This window comes from Artemia franciscana, chromosome 3 (assembly GCF_032884065.1).
Source record: "Artemia franciscana chromosome 3, ASM3288406v1, whole genome shotgun sequence".
Classification (NCBI taxonomy): Eukaryota; Metazoa; Arthropoda; class Branchiopoda; order Anostraca; family Artemiidae; genus Artemia; species Artemia franciscana.
In genome coordinates this window covers 40,827,033-40,850,466 of record NC_088865.1, presented here as the reverse complement: position 1 = coordinate 40,850,466, position 23,434 = coordinate 40,827,033, and the positions used below count along the sequence as shown (strand labels likewise).

General features: G+C 35.4%; 1 protein-coding gene across 1 annotated transcript in view; it reads left to right on the top strand.

Moving 5' to 3' along the window:
* LOC136025268 (CWF19-like protein 2) overlaps positions 1 to 23,434 on the top strand; it is a 45,729-nt gene that overhangs the window by 12,619 nt on the left and 9,676 nt on the right. The window contains exons 3-4 of the mRNA XM_065701129.1: positions 1,024 to 1,179; positions 4,501 to 4,683. Of these exons, the coding sequence (XP_065557201.1) occupies positions 1,024 to 1,179; positions 4,501 to 4,683 (339 nt within the window). The remainder of the gene's footprint in view (positions 1 to 1,023; positions 1,180 to 4,500; positions 4,684 to 23,434) is intronic.

Below are 23,434 nucleotides of genomic sequence, written 5' to 3'. Positions count from 1 at the left end.
AGACGGGTCTTAATGACGATATCTTGGCCTGGAAAAATATAATTGTTCGTCGTTTCTTCTAGAAATGAAAATATCCTGCTGCTCACCAATTTCCTGTTCTGCTTTTATTTGCATAATGATTCTTCTTTTCTTGGAGAAGACCTAGTAAAGCTACAGAACCCCAATTAAGACGGGTCTTAATGACGATTTCTTGGCCTGGAAAAATATAATTGTTCGTCGTTTTTTTTTCTAGAAATGAAAATATCCTGCTGCTCACCAATTTCCTGTTCTACTTTTATTTGCATAAAGACTCTTCCTTTCTTCGAGAAGACATAATAAAGCAACAAAACCACCAATTAACGTCTTATTGGCCTGGAAAAATATCATTGTTCATCTTTTTTTCTTGAAGAGAAAGCATCCTGCTGCTCCCCAATTTCCAGTTTTGCTTTTATTTTCATAAACAACCTTCCTTTCTTGAAGAAAGCATAGTAACCACCATTTAAATGCTTTAACTGAGCTTTTGTCTATTGATTCGAAAAATTCTCCCCCTCCTCTGGAAATCTCTTGCGTGAGTCAAAAACACTTCTCAAGGTTGAAGAATATTAAAGCTCTGTTGGATGACTAAAAGTGCAAGGGCTATACAGATTCCATTTAACTTAAAGGTGTAGAGTGTACCTCCGTGGCACTAAATCTATGAAGCATAATGAGTTTCTATCAGGATTCAAAAATTGATTCCCAGGTTAATAAATATCCCTGTAATTGCTAAACTTCACAAAAGAATAGGACAACCAGTTACCCAAAGTTCAGACAAATATCTCCTCTAAACTTTGGAAATTCTCCTAGGTTTTGCAGGCAATACCTGACCCATGGTTTTTGGAGAGGAAGGGGCCAACTTTAGAAAACAGTGTGTTTTGAAATAATTTTTTAAAGTTAGGTGAGATTTTCAGATAATTTTCTGTTTTTGCAATTTTGATGAACTTATCCTCTCTAAAGTGTGACACTAATCCGCTCAAAATAAGCTCCTTACTTATCCTCTCCTTATAGCGATTTAGGAGAGCTCTTGTATCTATGCTCAGTGAGGAAGAAGAAGACTGTGTCTTTTTTGAATCGGCAATGAACTTGAAAAAATGGCCGCATATGGTCACTGAATGCGTCCCTCTTCCAAGAGAAGTTGGTGATCTTGCACCAATATACTTTAAGGTAAGTTCTATTTCCTTTTTTTCTAGTTATAATAGGCAGATTTATCCAATGGCTGGAATCGGTAAGTCCAGATTTTGTATATTAGAAGTATTTAAGTCATTAAGAAAAAACAAACGCCAAAATAAAAGTATATACATTCATGGAAGTACAAACTAATACCCAAAAGCCATAAAATATTTGTTTTGAAGGAACGGGCATAGATCTAATGCTCTTTTATCAATGGAATTATACTGGAAAGAAGAAAAAGTGAAAAAGATTTCAAAGAGGAAAAAGAGCGAAAAATTGCAATGAATAAGTATAGACAAACGAAAAAGCAAACAATAAAGATGAATTATGCAAAGCAAACAAAAAAGGATTGATAATTTAATTTGCGGGCTCTATTTAAATCTCCAGATTTACTGCATTATTTAATAAGAATCACTTTAAAGTGAGTTACTTTATATCCTTTCGTTTTTTAATGTTGCTAGAGATTGTGCTAGTCGGCCATCCGTCCAGGTTCAAACGAAAAGGAGGTCGTCCTATATTGGAATGGGAGGATGTCATAAGGAAAGATTCGAGGGAAATGGGTACTTCCTGAGAGGGTGTAAAGAGGGAGGCTTTGAATAGATTGAGACGGAGGAGGAGTATGTGCAGCTGTGTTGGTCTCAGACGGCTTGTTGCCGTAGTGAGTTGTTAGTAGCAGTAATAGTATTAGTAGTGTTAAACCACCAAGTTGGATCTTTACGTAGTATGCTTTAATAGTAGAAGAAGTAGCCGATAAAAGAAGGGGATTTCTCCTATTTAGATGCTGTAAAAACATTTACCTGAATGAGTGTCTACCCCCCCCCCCAGAATCTGGAATGGATTCTCCAGAATGACGGAACATCCATAAACCAAAACTACATCCATATCCAAGTCAGGTAGTGTCATGATCATTAAGAGTAAATATTGCACAGGACAGTATAAAGGATGGTCTTGTGACTAAAAATCAGCCCGTGAAGCCTAGAGCACTGAAAGGGCACCAATAGCAGCATTGCAATATCCTTTGGCGTTGTAAAGAATGCAAACTACATCACCACATGATTAATCTGCCTAATTCTGGAATAAAGGGGGAAACACCCCCTAAAATTCTAGGAGTCGTAAATAAAGCATACCAGAGAACCCTACTGTAGACGTTTTACACTCATATATACAAAAATTTAGAATTTTACATAATTTTTTCCAAAACTAATTCTACAGATTCGTTTCTATTATTCCTTTTCCCTCGCGGATGATTGTATCGAACAAGTGATCGTAGAAAATCTGGAGAGAGATCATTTGATCGGAAAGCAAAAATTATAGTGCCATTTTTAATTGACCACAATATTGGAAAACTGCAAGCCTCCCTCCAAGGCCCTTTCTTTCACCAAAGTCTTCTGATACAAAAATTCAGATAGCCAATTTTTGTTCAAAATATTCGAAAGATTTAATAGCTGCGTTTTCGACGATAACTTAACCCCTCAACACCCACAGGTCAATGGCCCAACACTGTGACACTTCAAACCTTTAATTCAAGGCACTTCTTAATCAAATTATCTAGCTTTTTTTACAATTGCCCTCTCTCTTCCCAAAAATGGAAAATTCATTTACGAGTTCGAATTTAGTTTCTTTTTTTTAAGTTATATGCTTTCTGCAAACGCACTCGCATAAGGAGTAGTTGTTAATAGCAAAAAAAAAACGCTGACTGTGTAAATGTTTGATCACTTGAAAAGGGAACTAGAGCTTATAGTTTTCGTTCAAATGAGCCCTCTCTTGATTTTCTAGAAGCATTGTTTCGATACGATCACTCCTGGGAAGAACAGAGAAAAAAGTAATAAACACGCATCCTTGATCCTTCTTCTGGCAAAAAATACAGAAATCCATATTTTCGCAGATGGAAATTCTGATACGCTGAATCTGATGATGTGATTTGTTTAATGTGGTTATTTATTTTAATTAGTAGATCTTGTTGGGTTTCATCTATTTATTGATAGTAATTTCTTTTTGTTAGAATTTTAAGTTAGAATTATTATGTTGGCCATTATTTTTCTCGGAGTAGCTTTTTTTCGTGAATGTTTCTGTTTTTTAAATTAATATCCAGCAATAAGGAGGCTAATAAAGTAGGAAAGGGTGTAGTTCTTTTAATTGTGCCATAAAGGAATTGAGACAATCTGAAATCTGCTCTTAGCAAATTGCTGTATAAGCTTCTTAGGGGGGAGGAATCGTTATGACCCTTGATATCCGTATATCAAGCTGAGTTGCTGATATAAGCTGATTCAAGCTGAGTTGTTCGTGGTTTGCAATCATTACTCTCAAAGTTTAGCTTAAATCTTGATAGCAAACCCAAATTTAAATGAACTAAATTTACAGAATTTACGTTTATAAATAAGCCAGTTTAAATACTACTGCTTCTCATGCTCAATTTGGAGAAGTTTTGTTTCCTGTCTTTACTTTCGTATCATAAAATCGAATGACTTTGACATGCAAATATGAAGACATATCCATCACTTAGATAACGTGGTTTCATTACTTTGAAGCTTTTTCGTAAGACCAAATATGTGTCTGGTAACGTAATGACCCGAATAGAAATGAATCAACGTAATGGAATCAACATATCATGTGTCAAAACTGAATAATTACAAAATATCTTTCAACAAATTGCCATTGTAAAACAATAAAATACCCCCCCCCCCCTCAAAATTGCTAAACAGGGATGTTCTATAAATGGTTTGAACCGGATCTCTCTCTCTCTCTCTCTCTCTCTCTCTCTCTCTCTCTCTCTCTCTCTCTCTCTCTCTCTCTCTCTCCTCTCCCTCTCCCTCTCTCTCCCTCTCTCTCTCTCTCTCTCTCTCTCTCTCTCTCTCTCTCTCTCTCTCTCACTCTCCCTCTCTTTCTTTCCTTTCTCTTTGAGTATTATCAGTGTCGTCTCTCTTCCACGCTCACTTTTATGCCGCTTGACTATATTTTTTATATTTTACCGGACCAATTTTGCTAAGAGTTACGGTCTTTGTTTACTCAATGCTGTTGACTACCAGCTGTGATGAGCTATGATAAGTAGGTTAGAAAAATAGGTTTTTCACGAAGATTAATTCCCGTCTTCTTACTACTTATATTATTTAGATTACTAATTATCCTATCGACAATGGATAATATAACCGCCAATTTTCTTTTTCTTTTTTTTCCTATATTCAACTTCAATTTACTGAAATCTTTGACCTTATCTTTAACCTTTTTTCTATCTGTGGTCTAATTAGGTTACTGTTGAAACTTTTGCTACTCTGATCGATTAACCTTTTTGTTTTGTAATGAGTAATATGCTTTTAGAAAGCAATCTTGGAATCAGAAGGTGAATGGACGCAAAACAAAAAACTAATTGAATTGCGTGGAAGAGATATCAGACGGGCTGTACCTAAAGCACTCCCATATTTTTCTTGTGACTTTGGCAATGAATCTGGCTTTGCACATGTCATTGAAGAGGAAAGAGAATTTCCAAAAAATTTTGCACAGGTACAGAAATTTTTCCTTACATTATGCTCTATTTCTCCTTAAATCATCCTATATTTCTATTTCTATATTATTTTATATTATATTCTATTTCTCTTTACAATAAAGTTGAAACTATGCTCTATTAACAGCAAGCGTAATGTCCCTGATTTGTTGAATTTTCGGTGTAAAGAATATAGAGTAAAAGTGGGTGGCAGCTTCCCTCATATGTAGGATTATTTATGTTCGTTTAAGTTTTAATGCTGCTCTTTACTTTTATATGTAAAAGCTTTTTTCCTATTAGATTTTTGTCTGTGTCTAATATAGCATAAAGGGCTATTAAATATGAAGAGAGCTCCCGACCAACTCAATACTCTGCTCTTCATCTTCAAGTACAATTTTAAATAGTGGTCAATAGCCCATATTAATAGTGAACAATAATGACGATCATCCCTTAAAAAGTACAAATTTCTTGAAATATTTTTAGGGGATGTTTTTGAATGGGGTTGTAAGCATTCTTCGGATGCCTCTTGGAGAACTCTTGCTCATGGAAGATGCTTCTATTTCTTCCACCGCTACAAGTGAGAATAAGAATTCAAGCTTGTGTGTCAAAGTATACACATTATTACAATAAGAGGGGAGCTTTCACAGCCTCAGCGTACAAATCGCATTCTTAGTCCAAATTCATTATTTTAAATAAAGGGAGGCGAGGTAAAGTCTCGTCCCATACTGATAGCTCTTGACCCATTGGCTATCTCATTATTTTTGTTCAGTTTTATTTTGGCCTTAGCCGGGCCAAAATTCTTATTTGATGGCATTTAATGACTAAGATTCGTAATTTGCTGATAACTTCAAAATTCCTTTCGAATGAACACCCCGCTGGGTAGATGGACTTGTCCCTTCTGAATGAAAAAGTGATAACAGAAGGAGTGAACTTTAAACCAGCTGTCTCTTACCTTTTTATGACACTTGGTACTAACCAAGTGACATATAGCAATCGCAAATTCTGTCGGTCTGTTTGTCGGTCCCGATTTTGCTACTTTAGGCACTTCCAGGTAAGCTAGGACGATGAAATTTGGCAGGCGTATCAGGGACCGAACCAGATTAAATTAGAAATAGTCGTTTCCGCGATTTGACCATCTGGGGGGGTGGTTTGGAGTGGGGGGCCCGTTAATTCGGAAAAAATAGAAAAATTGAAGTATTTTTAACTTACGAACGGTTGATCAGATCTTAATGAAATTTGATGTTTGGAAGGATATCGTGTCTCAGAGCTGTTATTTTAAGTCCCGACCGGATCTGGTGACATTGGTGGGGGGATTTGGGAGGGGGAAACCTAAAATCTTGGAAAACACTTAAAGTGGAGGGATCGGGATGAAACTTGGTGGGAAAAATAAGCACAAGTCCTAGATACATGATTGACATAACCGGAACGGATCCGCTCTCTTTGGGTTAGTTGGGCGGGCGGGGGTAATTCTGAAAAGTTAGAAAAAATGAGGTACTTTTAACTTACGAACGGGTTATCGGATCTCAATGAAATTTGATATTTAGAAGGATATCGTGTCTCAAAGCTCTTACTTCAAATCCCGACCGGATCTGGTGACATTGGGGGGAGTTTGGGGTGGGGGGAACCTAAAATCATGGAAAACGCTTAGATTGGAGAGATCGGGATGAAACTTGGTGGGAAAAATAAGCAGAAGTCTTAGTTACATGATTTACATAATTGGAACAGATCCGCTCTATTGGGGGGGGGGGCAATTATGAAAATTAGAAAAAATGACGTATTTTTAACTTACGAAGGAGTGATCGGATCTTCATGAAACTTCATATTTAGAAGGACCTCGTAACTAAGATTTCTTATTTTAAATCTTAACCGGATCCAGCGTCGTTGGGGGGGGGGGCAGAAATCGTAGAAAATACTTAAAGCGGAGAGATCAGGATGAAACTGGATGGGACGAATGAAAACCTGTCTAAGATACTTGACTGACACAACCGGACCGGATCTGCTCTCTTTGGCGGAGTTGGGGGCGGGGAATTTGGAAAAATGAGGTATTTGTAACTTACGAAAGGGTGACCAGATCTTAATGAAATTTGATATTTAGAAGTATCTTGTGCTTTAAAGCTTTAATTTTAAATTCCGACCAGATCATGTGACGTTCAGGGGAGTTGGAAGGGGAAACTGGAATTCTTGGAAAACGTGAAAATTGGGGTATTTTTATCCTACGAATAGGTGATCGGATTTTAATGAAATTTGATATTTAGAAGGATTTCGTGTTTCAGAGCTCTTATTTCAAATCCCGACCAGATCTTTTGACATTGGGAGGAGTTGGAGGGGGAAATCTTGGAAAACACTTGGAGTGGAGGAATCGGGATGAAGCTTGGTGGATAGAATAAGCAAATCTCCTTGATACGTGATTGACGTAACCGTACTGGATTCGCTTTTTTTGGGGGAGTTGGGGGGAGGGGTTCAGTGATTTGGCGAGTTTGGTGCTTCTGGACGTGCTAGGACGATGAAAATTGGTAGGCGTGTCAGGGAGCTGCACAAATTGACTTGACAAAGTCGTTTTCCCCGTTTCGACCATCTGGGTCGCTAAAGGGAGAGGAAAAATTAGAAAAAAAATAGGCATTTGTAACTTACGAGTGGGTGATCGGATCTTAATGAATTTTAATATTTAGAAGGATATCGTGACTCAGAGCTCTTATTTTAAATCCTGACCGGCATTAAGCCTCTGATTTTCCTTTTAAATCAATCTATTGATTCTTAGAATTCTGTTAGAGCTCATACCATATGAGCTCTTGGCTCTTAGCTCTTCTTGCCTCGTTACAATTGCAATATGAGCTCTTAGCTCTTGTTTTTTAAAGCATCTCATTTAAAAATGCCTAAAATTCTAGCCCCTCTCCTTTAAGGATTAATTTGATTTAGCAGTTGGTTAACCATCTTTCAAGATCGGAAATTGAAGATCGTTCTTTGCAGTTATTAAATGAAAAAAACTAGTTTTTTTTAACTGTAAGTAAGGAGCGACATTAAAACTTAAAACGAACAGAAATTATTCAGTATATGAAATGGGTTGTCCGCTCTTCAACGTCTCGCTTTTTACGCTAAAGCTTTTAATTGTTTTAAAAAGTAGAATTGTGGCAAAGAGTCAAACTTTAGCGTAAAGAGCGAGACGTTGAAGAGTGGACAACCCATTTCATATACTGAATAATTTCTGTTCGTTTTAAGTTTTAATGTCGCTCCTTACTTACAGTTAAAAAAACTAGTTTTTTTTCATTTAATTTCTGGACGTTTTTGAATTAATGCATGTTTGATTTTGGCTCTCCACCATAGGACTTGTCCAATCTTATTGAATTTTTTGTATTGAATCAGAATAACAGATTATTAAAATGTAATTTGCATATTAATTCCTTTTTTGGCTAAATTGCTTTCTCTTAGCTTTGATCAGACGATTTTGAGAAATAAGGGGTGGGAAGGAGGCCTAGTTGCCCTCCAATTTTTCGGTTACATAAAAAGGCAACTATAACTTTTAGTTTTTAACTAACGTTTCTATTACTGTTTATTACTGTTTTAAAATGTAGAGTTAAGAGAAAAAGTCAAACTTTAGCGTAAAGAGCGGGGTGTTGAGGAGGAAAAGCTCCTTTCATATACGGAGTAATTTCTGTTCGTTTTAAGTTTTACTGTCGCTCCTTACTTGCAGTTAAAAAAAACTTGTTTTTTTATTTAATTATCGAAAAGCGCTTGCATTGCTATACATTAGTTTTTGCGACCATTCAATACTTTTCCTATCTGGTATTTCACCTATTCTGAAAAAAAGACAAGATCTGGCTGAATTGTGTATATTATATTTCCGCTATTGTAAGTTTCTGTTTCATTTACCCCGGTCTTATAGGAAAAAGAAAATAATTCGGTATTTCGGGGCTTCTGACATTATTACTCCTTTGCGGAAGTTAGGCTCAAAATTGGAAAAGGATTATATTTTTTCTCTGGGCCCCTTCCACCTCTTAGTTCGTTTATTTTCCCGTTAGTTTTCACCTGTTTTCGCCTTATAGTTGGGTTATCTCTTAGCAGTTCTTTCGTTAGTTGAGTAATGGTTGTGGTATATATGTTTTATCGCTCGTATAGTTGTGTTATTTTCAAATTATACTCCATAATAGAGAGGCTCCGAACACCCAGCATTGTATATTAAGCTCTGAATTTGACGTTTTTTTCTAACGTGACCAGATTAGTCCTGCGCCCTGCGCCCTTTTCATTGAATTTTTCTTCCCCCATGACATATTTCTCCAAGGAAAGATCCTCCCACATAGCCCCCTCCCCTCAACCCTACCCCCAAAACCAAAAAAATCCCCCTGAAAACGTCTGTACACTTCCCAATAACCATTATCAAACAGTTCGTGGTAACGAACTGTAGTAAGGAGCTACTCTAAAAAATTGAATTTTGATATCAATAGCTACATAAAAAGAATCGCATTTTAATGCTGATTTCAAATATATAAGTTTCATCAAGTTTAGTCTTACCCATCAAAGGCTACGAGCCTGAGAAAATCGTAGGATCTTAATGAAAATGCATCATCAGATTCAGCGTATCAGAGAACCCTACTGTAGAGGTTTCAAGCTCATATCTACAAAAATGTGGAATTTTGTATTTTTTGCCAGAAGACTAATCACGGGTGCGTGTTTATTTGTTTGTTTGTTTGTTTTTTTTTTTGTTTTTTTTTCCCAGGGGTCATCGTATCGACCAAGTGGTCCTAGAATGTCGATAGAGGGATAATTCTAACGGAAATGAAAAGTTCTAGTGCCCTCTTTAAGTGACCGAAAAAATTGGAGGGCATCTAGGCCCCCTCCCACGCTCATTTTTTCCCAAAGTCAACGGATCGAAATTCTGAGATAGCCATTTTGTTCAGCATAGTCGAAAACCATAATAAATATGTCTTTGGGGATGACTTACTCCCCCACAATCCCTGGGGGAGGGGCTGCAAGTTACAAACTTTGACCAGTGTTTACATATAGTAATGGTTATTGGGAAGTGTACAGACGTTTTCAGGGGGATTTTATTTTGTTTGGGGGTGGGGCTGAGGAGAGGGGGCTATGTTGGAGGATCTTTCCTTGGAGGAATCTGTCATGGGGAAAGTAAAATTCAATGACAAGGACGCAGGATTCTCTAGCATTACTATAAGAAAACAATGAAAAATAAACATGAAAACGTTTTTTCAAATGAAAGGAAGAAGTAGCATTGAAACTTAAAACGAACAGAGACTATTACGCATATGAGGGGTTCTAAAAATACTTTAGAATAAAGAGCGAGGTATTTAGGAGGAGATAAATACCTTGCTCTTTACGCTAAAGTATTTTTAGTAATTTCAACTATTTATTCTACGGCCTTTCTGATTCAGGGGTCATTCTTAAAGAATTGGGACAAAACTTACGATTTAGTTTAAAGAGCGAGGTATTAACGAGGGTACAAACCCCCTCGTACACATCATAAAAATATAAGGTTATGAAAGTTTGTTACGTAAGTTAATTCTTAAGTTACCTATATTTTTTACTAATAAAAACGTTCGTTAACAATTAAAAGTTCTAGTTGCCTTTTTAAGTAACCGAAAAATTGGAGGGCAACTATGCCTCCTTCTTCACCCCTTATTTCTCAAAATCGTCTGATCAAAACTAAGAGAAAGCCATTTAGCCAAAAAAAGAATTAATATACAAATTTTATTTTAATAATTTATGTGCGGAGAGCCCAAACCAAACATGCATTAATTCAAAAACATTCAGAAATTAAATAAAAAAAACTAATTTTTTTAGCTGAAAGTAAGGAGCGACATTAAAACTTAAAACGAACAGAAATTACTCCGTATATGAAATGAGTTGTCCCCTCCGCAATCCCTCGCTCTTTACGCTAAAGTTTGACTCTTTGCCACAATTCTACTTTTTAAAACAATTAAAAGCTTTAGCGTAAAGAGCGAGGGATTGCGGAGGGGACAACTCATTTCGTATACGGAGTAATTTCTGTTCGTTTTAAGTTTTAATGTCGCTCCTTACTTTCAGCTAAAAAAATTAGTTTTTTTTTTATTTAATTATATGTAAACACTGGTCGAAGTTTGTAACTTGCAGCCCCTCCCCCAGGGACTGTGGGGGAGTAAGTCATCCCCAAAGACATAGTAATTATGGTTTTCAACTATGCTGAACAAAATGGCTATCTCAAAATTTTGATCCTTTGACTTTGGGAAACAAATGAGCGTGGGAGGGGGCCTAGATGCCCTCCAATTTGTTTGGTCACTTAAAAAGGGCACTAGAACTTTACATTTCCGTTAGAATGAGCCCTCTTGCGACATTCTAGGACCACTTGGTCGATACGATGACCCCTGGAAAAAAAAAGAACAACAAACAAATAAACACGCACCCGTGATTTGTCTTCTGGCAAAAAATACAAAATTCCCCATTTTTGTAGATAGGAGCTTGAAACTTCTACAATAGGGTTCTCTTATACGCTGAATCTGATGGTGTCATTTTCGTTAAGATCCTACGACTTTTAGGGGGTGTTTCCCCCTATTTTCCTAAATAAGGCAAATTTTCTCAGGCTCGTAACTTTTGATGGGTAAGACTAAACTTGATGAAACTTATATATTTAAAATCAGCATTAAAATGCGATTCTTTTGATGTAGCTATTGATATCAAAATTCAATTTTTTAGAGTTTCGGTTACTATTGAGCCGGATCGCTCCTTACTACAGTTCGTTACCACGAACTGTTTGACAAGTTTTTTACTAGTGATGAAACGTTATTTTTTTTTTATTTTAAATAACTTCTTATTTGATGGTATGAATGAATGAATGATTTTATTCAGTGACCAACACAAGAACAAGGGTCTTTTAGTTTTCTGCCTTAGGATTACAAAAACTTTTTGTCAAATTCAAAGGCCAATAACTAGTTTTTGCCTGGACAGATTGAAAATAATTTGAATCCTTGTCAATCGATTGAAAACGTTTTCTAGTTCATTTTCACGTGAACCATTTTTTTTCAAGTTTTTTTTTTATGCACTCGGGATTCATTCACCCAGGGATATACAGATATAAGTCTGAAGTTGCCTGTAAAACAGCTTTTGGTCCATTTTATATCCCTTTTCATGGCGAGTTAACATCTTTTCAATTTTTTATGTGTTGAAGTCTAATTTTCCCAATGATCTGCAGAAGTAATCACCAAGACAACCAACAAAATCAAGTCGGTTTGTCAATTTTTGAACATATTTTTTGTTTTTCTTTTTTTATGGGGGGGGGGGCTCAACCCGTGGATTTTGTTTTCAAAAGTTCTCTTGTCCCCGGGGCTTTGGTCTGGGATGTAAATTTCAAGTTGGTTGTACAAAAATAAATAATAATTTTTGTTCGTTTGGGCCCAGGACAAACCAATTTTTTGTCAGGATACCCATGGACAAGGGACTTACGAATTGAAACGAACTAATTGAAGTTTTAAGTGAAATAGAGCCAAAAGTTTTCGACCCATTTTCAGGCCGTATTCTCCCTTCCTTCTCCCGACAGAATTTGCAGTCATCACTGCAAGCCATCATTCCCTTCTTCACTTTGACTCCTCTATTAAATTTAAGTTGTTATTTTGGTACGTTAGAATTGCTTCGTAAATGCGATTCTTGTTACTCTTTTAAAGAGAACTCTGACCAAATTTATTGTAAATTTGGCTTATCATTATTTTGCGGAAGAAGATAATCTTATTCAATTTTCATGAGAACGTTGACCCCCTTCATGTGGTAGCACATAAATAACACTTTGCATCTAGCCCTTCTTCCCCTTTATTTCGTGTTTTTATCTAAGTCAGTAGTCATCTAAAAGAAGAAAACAAATTAGGATGACATTTTTATAAGATTTTGTGGGACCTCGTAAAAAACACTAAGAAGTCATTTAAAGGGTCAAATGTCAAAGAGATTGGCTCAGGGAGTTTGCCAAAAAACTGTAAAGGTCCTATGAAACGGATATTTGGCTAGAGACTTTTGCTATTTATGGGACTATTTTATAGTCTCATACATCATTTTAGCTTTTTTAAGTGGATCATTACATCTATCCTTATTAATAAGGTGATGTTCTTACATATTTTTTTTAAATGTATATTCTCTAGAACAATAATATACTGAAAATTATACTAGAACTTCCGAAGATGATCTCAAATCACTATCAGGTGCAGTGCGCCCGGCCTAAGTAAAGAGTCATAGGCCTACCATGTATTTTTTTCACCCGTCCACTACGGAATGGCTGATCATGAAAACTTTGGAAGGAGCTCAATCAATTGAAAATTGACATCCCTAGTGCCCTTTGTAAGGATCGAGTGATTGGAGGGAAACTAACCCCTCCCAAGCTCTTTCTTGACACCCACCCCCCTGTGGCCCCCAAGACATTTTGTCAAAATTCTAAGGTAGACATTGTGTCGAAAATAGTCAAAAGCCACTCAAAAAATTTGCTTTCGCAGTTGGCTTAATTACCTCAGTCTGTAAATAATGAGATAATATAGGGCCGTAGTAGGAACTTAAAGTGAAAAAGTGTTTGGAGATTAAAGACAAACATTGGTTAGCCTCTCCCCTCCCTGAACACGAGATACGTCGTATTGCATTACCCTGTCCTCTTCTTGCCCCTAGAGTAGCCGAAAGTTTCAACTCTAACCCCCAAGCCAGCCCCAAGGTATTGCACGTACGGTACTTAAATAATCTGAGTGCACCTAGTTTATTTTGAATTGGTTCTACACTCTTCCCCCAAGTCATATTTTCCCTCTCATCGCGTAAGAACTCCCTTAAAGTTTTATTTGATACGTCAAGCCTTACTGACATACACTATTCTGATTATACCAAGTAATACAAGTTTCTTTTGATGAAATGCGCTACCGTACTGTGTATAGATTGTAAGTTTCGTAGGAGGTTGTTGTGCAAAAACATCTTGGCTGACTGAACACCCAAATTGTTTAGCGCCTTTTCCCCTCTCCCATCTCTCTCTACGCAAATATTGAAGCCCCCTTGCCCCACAATGACTTCCTTTCCAATACCCAAAAGTTCATTCCCCAAGATATACCCGATATATCGATATATTGCACACTGGTATTTTGATGAGCTGGATATAGTTTCTTTTAAATTTACCTCTTTTCTGTCCTTCAAGTAAAAATTTAAAATAAACGTGACTATTCCCTCGAACATATCCCGAGAATTTCAACTCAATTCCGCTTGTCATTTGTGAGTAATTGCGAGTAATACGTGGATCCATCTAGCGTCTTTTTATCTACGCAGGTACACTTCATCATTTCCAAAGTGTACCGTTGGAAAACGCTGGGGATCTCGACTAATCGAATGATGTCTAGGAGGTCCTAGCTGATTAGACAACCAAGACCAAACATTATCATCTTTTCTACCGACGCCTATCTGGAAAAAAATGGGTTGTTTACATAATATAGGGATATTGCCTTTGGAGCTGTGGTGGTGATGTCAACACCAATAGAATAGTTATTAGACCTTTTGGTTCTGAACAACAGGACTTCCTGATAATTTTCATGCAATATCATGGGAGATATGGATCGTTCGAGTTGTATAAAAGGATATTAGAGGGATGCTGCTTTCCCTCCAATCTTTTGCTCAAAAAGGGTAGCAGAGCTTTCAATTTCCATTTGAAGGAGTCCGGTCTCAAGTTTCTACAACCACCCTTTCTATACTAAGTGCCAGGGAGGGAGGAGATTTTGGTGCTTTTCCGGGTTGCGTTTTGAGGGAAGCCGATATTTGCCCAAGAACTAAAGTATATTAAATTCGAACAAATCAAAAGAAAAAACTTCGGAGTGCAGCCTCTGGTATTGTTGTACTGTGTTTCCCAATTGTATACCAATCTCTGTGTCTAAAAGTTTTTAATACGATCAATCGTAAACATAGTGTTGCTTTAGCCAATAGAAGCGTTTAGTTAAATCCTATTAGAGACTAAAATCTCATTTCTGAAGATAATAATATATTCACTACGTGCACTATTCTGAAGATAAGTTCTATTCACTACGTGCACTATACACTAGAAGCACTAAAGTTCTATTCAATAGGGCGTACAAAGCAGACGAAACTTATAACGAAAAGAGAAATAACCAATGCAACAGCACAAACACACAAGAAAAAAATAAAAGGAGACAGAAGGAGAAAAGGAAGAATGTTTTCCTAAATTAGTGATTAATATAGACCAGCACTTGAATGAGGCCTTAACCCTACTCATCCATACAATCACATAGGTCAAACAGCATAGCCATACACAATCAACCATAAAGAATAATCCATGGACAGGCAGTCATGTCGTCAATAAGTATAAGTCGTCATTTACCAAACAATAAAGAAAAATAATTCAGAGGCAACAACCCAACACAAGGGCTCATCAGGAGAATACACTTGCCTATAGGGTTTCGGCATATTTTAGCTTATGCTAAAGTAAAAACAATTTGAGAAACTTATGCTAAAGTAAAAACAATTTGAGTAAAGGTGAAGATTGGTTCCCTCTGTAGTGTAGGGCACAGAGACCCTACCAATAGAACTGGATTATGCAGTAAGAAGTTAGTTGCTTATGTTCTGCTTCTACTTGGCAGTATCTGTGCACCTTTAGAGCCCAATTGACTGAACAATATGCAGTTAGAAATAAGTTATTTTTATCAGAGGGGAACTAATCTGTATCTTTGCCCAATTGGAAACTCAGGAAGCTAGAGAATTGGTCACTAAGTTATCACTGGTTGAAAACTTATGCAAGATTTACACATCAATATTCTTAGACAATGTACTCCTGCAGGATCAACACATACAAAGCACTTGAATCCTTGCCTGTGCATTGAACCTGCTGAAGTCGGGCAGAGTTGCAAATATTCGGAAACCAAATTCCAGCTATTATACTTTTCTGTTAGTCAGTCTTTTTTTTTTGTTCAAAAATCTGGATTATCAATGAAGTGATAACATTGACGCTTGTTTAATGAGCCTCTGTTCGTAAATGGCGCTCCAGTAAAATTTCTGCTAGGTACAGAAGCGTACTGCAAAGAGTGGGTTCGACCGTAGAAAGATCTTGGTCACATCGCTGGGAGGGGAAGAACTTTCTAAAATAAACAGTATTCCACAGGTTTTATCTATTTTATACCGATGTCGATAAGTTGAAGAGCTAGAAAATCATTAATCCTTGCAAGTGAAAACAATGGAAGGTAAATATGAAAAGTAGAGTGGAGACCTAATTCTCTTCATCTGCTTTGTAAATCTCTCACTAATAGAATTGGATCGTGAATTGCATTCATGGAGAAATATTCTACCTTGCAATATGCCCGAAAAAGCTCCCTAGAATAAAAATTGCCCAATCGTCCTCTCTTTCTTATTTCTGAAGATGCCCCATTTTGCCTTTGGTGCAAGGAATTTTGAATGGGCCACCACATATCGTTTTTAGCTCTTGTTTTTGCCCTAGATTCCATACCCAAACTTTATTCAGCGCGATGAAGCCTGGGATCTTTTTTTTGCGATATTTCTTTATCGTGTATCCTTGACTAATGGCTTCCTAATTTTAGAAGCAATATAATTGTGTTGTAGGGTGTTCATTCTAAAGTCAGATGAATGACTGCTGTAATCTGTTTGTACACAAATACTCACTGTTCTGCAGTATTCCAGGCTTGCGTACCACATTTTAGTGGGTCATTAGAAAGTTTTTCGGGGCTGAGTTTGCCTGAAGCCTCAAAAAGTTTATTTTTAGACCCAATTTATCTAACTTTTTATGAGGAATCCTTTTTGGAGGGTGATTTATCTCCTAAATTCCAATGATGCGTAGAGACTTTTCGGACTGAGCGGGTAATTTTGGGTTTGAGGGGGCAACAGATCCTCTCTTGTTAATCAAGAATTTTGAGTAAAAAAAGAACTTTAGTCGTATTTTACCTGCAAAGGACAAGAGATATTCCGCAGGAGCAAGAATTTTTATCGAGCCTCGTCCCTCTTGAAAAATGAAAATCCTTCCTTGAATTTAGTTTGGTGTTTCGCCTTCTCCCCTTCCTTCAAGAAATTTTTAAATGGTGATTGTCATCATCGAACCATTATTACCAAAATTTAAAGTTCAGATTAGAGAGTCTGGGGCTGGTTGAAGAAAACAGACCTTCTTTACGCTTAAGATACCCCTAAATATAGTATTGAACACGGACAGAAATCCATGGAAGAAATTGGGTGTCGGGTACTTTTGCGATCTTCTTTCCCCTTTCCAGAAAACTTATACTAGAGTACAAAATCAATTTAGTTTTTTCAAATATGTATTATTTTAAATAAACAAGCTTATCTCTGCTCATGTCTAAGAAGTACGAAGTGCTAAATAGAATAAGAAAACTTAAGACCGTTTATCAAACAGTTTGTTTAACGAGCTTTAAGTACAGAGCAATCCATGTCAATAGTAATCAAAATTTCAAAAACAGGATTCTGACTACAGTATATTCATCATAAGAATCTTCTCTTAATACTGGTTTCTAGCATACTAAGTTATTTAACTTGGAATTTACCTTTCAAAAGTTATTATGGATCAAACAGTTCGTGGTAACGAACTGTAGTAAGGAGCGACCCGGCTCAATAGTAACCAAAACTGTAAAAAACAGAATTTTGATAACAGTAGTTACATCAAAAGAATTGTATTTTTATGGTGATTTTAAATATATAAATTTCATCAAGTTTAATCTTACCTATTAAATGTTACGAGCTTGAGAAAATTGGCCTTATTTTAGAAAATAGTGGAAAACAACCCCTCTTTACACTAAAGTTTCTTATTTTTTTAAATAGTAGAGTTTTGAGAAAGAGAGAGATAGAGAGAGAGAGAGAGATAGGTTTATTTAAAACAACATCGTAGCTAACAGCTAATTTGCGTTGCTTCACTATGCTAAATAACAAACTAACACAAAAAAAGGTACAAGCGAATTTGCGTGGCGGTTCGTGCGTAGAAGTAGCTCTACTGTGAACAGTGCTGACATCTAAAATAAGGGACGGTAGCAGCATCTGGTGGCCTCGTCAGAAGATTAAAAATCACCAAGTTCGAAAAAAAGTCAAACTTTAGTGTTAAGAGCGGGACATTGAGGAGGGGACAGCCCCTTTCATATACAGAATAATTTCTGTTCGTTTTAAGTTTTAATGTCGCTCCTTACTTTCAGTTGAAAGAACTCGTTTTTTTTTTTTTTTTTTATTTAATTTCATACAAACAAACGGTTGTTATAGACCAGTACTACTAACGGTTATGAAACACTGTGTTTTTTTTTTACAAATCTTTTGAGGGGGGGGGGTTGTCAGTGGATCTCTTTTTGGGAGGAAAGGGCTGCCTATAGCCCCAGAAAGTACGTTTTCCGCTGAAATTTGGTTAGAGGATTTCTCCATAAGTGGTACTACAATACAAAAAAGGCGATCGACAGATTCTAAGGGGTTAATAGCTCCAGCCTTACCGCGGAAATGGTAGAATTTAACGGAAAATGGGGTTTTTTAATCATAATATAAAAGCGTCATGATGAAAGCTAATTTTTCCATAAATAGCATTTGATCCCTTTTTAGGAAAATCGTAGTTCATGTTGTAAAGCAAATACACATAAATGAAACTTTATCCTCATGATTACGCAAAAGTTTAACTTTATCGCAAATAGCAGGTAATAGTTAAGATCAAATCTGTATCAAATGGAAGTTTTGGAAACATGATATAAATCAATAAAATATTCATTTTATGCTAGTTCCGCCTACATAAAATTTTAGGTTTAATAGTACTCATGTAAGTTATTAGCCTAAGTAAACTTACATAATTCCAGCAAAAGGAGAAAACACCTTCCTGATGTGATCTGACCTATATGAAAATTGCTCCGTCAAAGTCTGGATGTCCTAGAATTCCCTCATAAAAATCCAAGCCCCCAAGTACGAAAATCATATTTTTCGTGACACGGGTGCGTGTTTATTTGTGTGTGTGTGTGTTTTTTTTTTTGTTTTTTTCTTTTTGTATCGAACTAATGGTCTTGGGATTTCAGGAGGGCCTCATTTGAACGAAAATCACACGCTCTAATGCTTTTTCAAGAGCCAACAGTGAGCAGGTGTAAAGTCTTCCCCCCCCCCCCCGGGCGTCGCTTAAAAGTTTCAAGGAAAGTGCTTTAATGTAAAATGTTTGAATGTGTAAAATATGTCTCCGAGGTCATTTTGACCGGTGTAACCCCCGGGGCATGGATCTAAAGTTTTTAACGATTGCTCATTTGATATAGAAAGATTAATAAATGAATTTTCAAAGACAGTTAGGCTTATAATAAATTGTTCTATTCGAGATCTCGTGTATATTTTAATCAAGGGCAATTTAGGTTTTCTAAATAACTTTGGGGAAACGATTCTAACTAATTAAAGTGCCTAATTTGACATAAAAGAGTTTATCAATGAATTGAATAAGAAAGGTGAGAATTTTATCCCTGCTTAAAATTTGGATTCCACAGAAATTTTTTCCGAAATAAATTTAGGACCTTCCCTTTCTTATAGAAATTAACTAATTGTGCAAATGCCATGTTCTAAACTGAGCTGCTTTCATTCAGCTCCTATTTTGATTCTCGGGTATTTTTGGGTACATACTTAACTTGTAGATATCCGTTACCTATTAAACAAAATAGCCCGTACTTAGTTTACTTCTGGTTAACCACTCCTTTTCACATCACAATAGAGTGATTTGAACGATTTCAAAATTCCAGGGTTCTGAGTAAAAGTTTCATTCTGGCTGAATTGTTTACTTTCTCGACGAATCATGTGCAAGAAGAATATGATAAATAGTTTTATTTATTTTTCACAATACTTCGAGAATAGATGGGCTTATTCATTTGAGATTGCTTTAAGCATTTGAGTTTTCAGTCCAAGTACTTTCAAAAGACTGCTTATATTCCAACTGGCTGCTTATTTTATTAAATAAAAAAAACTAATTTTTTTAGCTGAAAGTAAGGAGCGACATTAAAACTTAAAATGAACAGAAATTACTCCGTATATGAAATGGGTTGTCCCCTCCGCAATCCCTCGCTCTTTACGCTAAAGCTTTTAATTTTTTTAAAAAGTAGAATTGTGGCAAAGAGTCAAACTTTAGCGTAAAGAGCGAGGGATTGCGGAGGGGACAACCCATTTCATATACGGAGTAATTTCTGTTCGTTTTAAGTTTTAATGTCGCTCCTTACTTTCAGCTAAAAAAATTAGTTTTTTTTATTTAATTTCTGAACGTTTTTGAATTAATGCATGTTTGGTTTTGGCTCTCCGCACATAACTTATTAAAATGAAATTTGTATATTAATTCTTTTTTTGGCTAAATGGCTTTCTCTTAGTTTTGATCAGACGATTTTGAGAAATAAGGCGTGGAGAAGGAGGCCTAGTTGCCCTCCAATTTTTCGGTTACTTAAAAAGGCAACTAGAACTTTTAATTTTTAACGAACGTTTTTATTAGTAAAAAATATACGTAACTTAAGAATTAACTTACGTAACAAACTTTCATAACCTTATGTTTTTATTATGTATACGAGGGGGTTTGTACCCTCGTTAATACCTCGCTCTTTACACTAAATCGTAAGTTTTGTCCCAATTCTTTAAGAATGACCCCTGAATCAAAAAGGCCGTAGAATAAATAGTTGAAATTACTAAAAATACTTTAGCATAAAGAGCAAGGTATTTATCTCCTCCTAAATACCTCGCTCTTTATGCTAAAGTATTTTTAGAACCCCTCATATGCGTAATAATCTCTGTTCGTTTTAAGTTTCAATGCTACTTCTTCCTTTCATTTGAAAAAACGTTTTCATGTTTATTTTTCATTGTTTTCTTATAGTAATGCTAGAAAATCCTGCGCCCTTTTCATTGAATTTTTCTTCCCCCATGACATATTCCTCCAAGGGAAGATCCTCCAACATAGCCCCCTCTCCTCAGCCCCACCCCCAAACAAAATAAAATCCCCCTGAAAACATCTTTACACTTCCCAATAACCATTATTATATGTAAACACTGGTCAAAGTTTGTAACTTGCAGCCCCTCCCCCAGGGATTGTAGGGGAGTAAGTCATTCCCAAAGACATAGTTATTATGGTTTTTGACTATGCTGAACAAAATGGCTATCTCAGAATTTTGATCCGTTGACTTTCGGAAAAAAATGAGCGTGGGAGGGGGCCTAGATGCCCTCCAATTTTTTTGGTCACTTAAAAAGGGCACTAGAACTTTTCATTTCCGTTAGAATGAGCCCTCTTGCGACATTCTAGGACCACTTGGTCGATACGATGACCCCTGGAAAAAAAAAAAAAAAAAACAAACAAATAAACACGCATCCGTGATTTGTCTTCTGGCAAAAAATACAAAATTCCACATTTTTGTAGATAGGAGCTTGAAACTTCTACAGTAAGGTTCTCTGATACGCTGAATCTGATGGTGTCATTTTCGTTAAGATCCTACGACTTTTAGGGGGTGTTTTCCCCTATTTTCCTAAATAAGGTAAATTTTCTCAGGCTCGTAACTTTTGATGGGTTAGACTAAACTTGATGAAACTTATATATTTAAAATCAGCATTAAAATGCGATTCTTTTGATGTAGCTATCGATATCAAAATTCCATTTTTTAGAGTTTTGGTTACTATTGAGCTGGGTCGCTCCTTACTACACTTCGTTACCACGAACTGTTTGAAAGAAAAGCAAAAAAACGATTATAGCGCAGTTAAGCGGTGATTTCTGCTATTCTGAGCCGCAAAAGAATAATCTGGTTCGAGTAGGGCAAATACAGACAAGAACTCTTAAAAAAAAAAAAAAAAAAAAAAAAAAAAAAAAAAAAAAAAAAAAAAAAAAAAAAAAAAAAAAAAAAAAAAAAAAAAAAAAAACTACCGAGTTTTAAAGTCAAAGAGTCACGCATAGGCCCCTGTTGGCTATTTTAGGATATTGGTGAATAGTCTATTGAAAATAATGATACTGATAATTGTTTTTTCAACAAATTCAGTCATTTTTCAGTTTTGCTACTCTCGGGCAGTTTAAACAATATTGGCATTTTCCGAAAATTGCTTTTTTTTTTCTTGATAAATATGATGGACATGCTCGAAATGGCTGGTAGTCTTGTTTCTGCTCTAGTCCAAGGTGATTATGGCAACAAAGCTAAATTAAACTAGATTTGCCCTTTTCTCTTTTCTCCAGATAATTGGTTCTCCTTGTCGGGAACAGAAAAGCGAAACGAGGGGACACAAAAAAAAACTCAGTAACACCCGGCAATTCACTGAAGACTCTCAGTCCTTAGTTTAAAGAAAATGAGAAAACATTTTGACAACATATATATATATATATATATATATATATATATATATATATATATATATATATATATATATATATATATATATATATATATATATATATTTATATCTATATATATATATATATATATATATATATATATATATATATATATATATATATATATATATATATATATATATATATATGTTGAACTTCTGATGTTGAACTTGAAGTTCATATATATATATATATATATATATATATATATATATATATATATATATATATATATATATATATATATATATATATATATATATATATATATATATATATATATATATATATATATATATATATATATATAATATATATATATATATATATATATATATATATATATATATATATATATATATATGAACTTCTGATTACCAGTTCAATGAGCCCCCTCCGAAGTTTATACGATTACAATTTCTATATATATATATATATATATATATATATATATATATATATATATATATATATATATATATATACATATATATATATATATATATATATATATATATATATATATATATATATATATATATATATATATATATATATATATATATATATATATATATATATATATATATATATATATATATATATATATATATATATAGAAAAAGTGCGGTAGAAAAATAACGACCCAAATTTTTTAACTAAATTTTCATTGAATCCAAACATCAATGTTATCCCATTCAAAGTAATTACTTCGGACAGCTACACGCTGATGGAGATGTCGTTCCCATTGTTCGTAGCAACGGTGGAGGTCTTCAACTGTTATGGTTTTTAGCATGTTTGTTACAGCCTTTTGGATGGTTCCTAAAATCTCGAAATGACGGCCAATCATTTTATTCACATAAAAAGGCTACCGGAAATTAAATTACCATTTGAATGAGCCCTCTTTCGATATTCCAGGACCATTAATAGGGTTCCATCATCCTTGGAAAAACAAGTAAACACTCATCCGTGATCATTATTCTAATTACTTTCGATTTGAAGAAAAAAGGGCTGGAAGTCTCAATTTCCGATCTAATGAACATCCTCCAAAGTTTCTATGACCAGGAGGGGGAGGTTAAAGATGAGAAAGGGGCAGCCCCCCTCCTGTGTGGAATAAATTCTACTCATTTTGATGTTTAATGTTACTCTTTGCTTTCATAATAACTGCTTAGAACAGAGATATTCCCATAAATCAAGATGGATTCTATATCAATTTCTACCATCACCCCGCCCCTTCTTTAGGACATATTATGTATCATAAGCAGTGTAATAGCACTGCCTAAGTAAAAAGCGGTGTGGGAAGAATTTATTATTTATTTTTTGTTGTTGTTTTTTTTTGGTTTTAGAAAAGAGTACTTCGTATAGAAGGAACTGTAGACTCTTCAAAAAGGGTTTATTTGATTGGAAATTGAAATGGCTAGTGCCCTTTCTAATTGTCGAAATTGATTGAGGGGGGACCAGCCTCCCATGCCCATCGT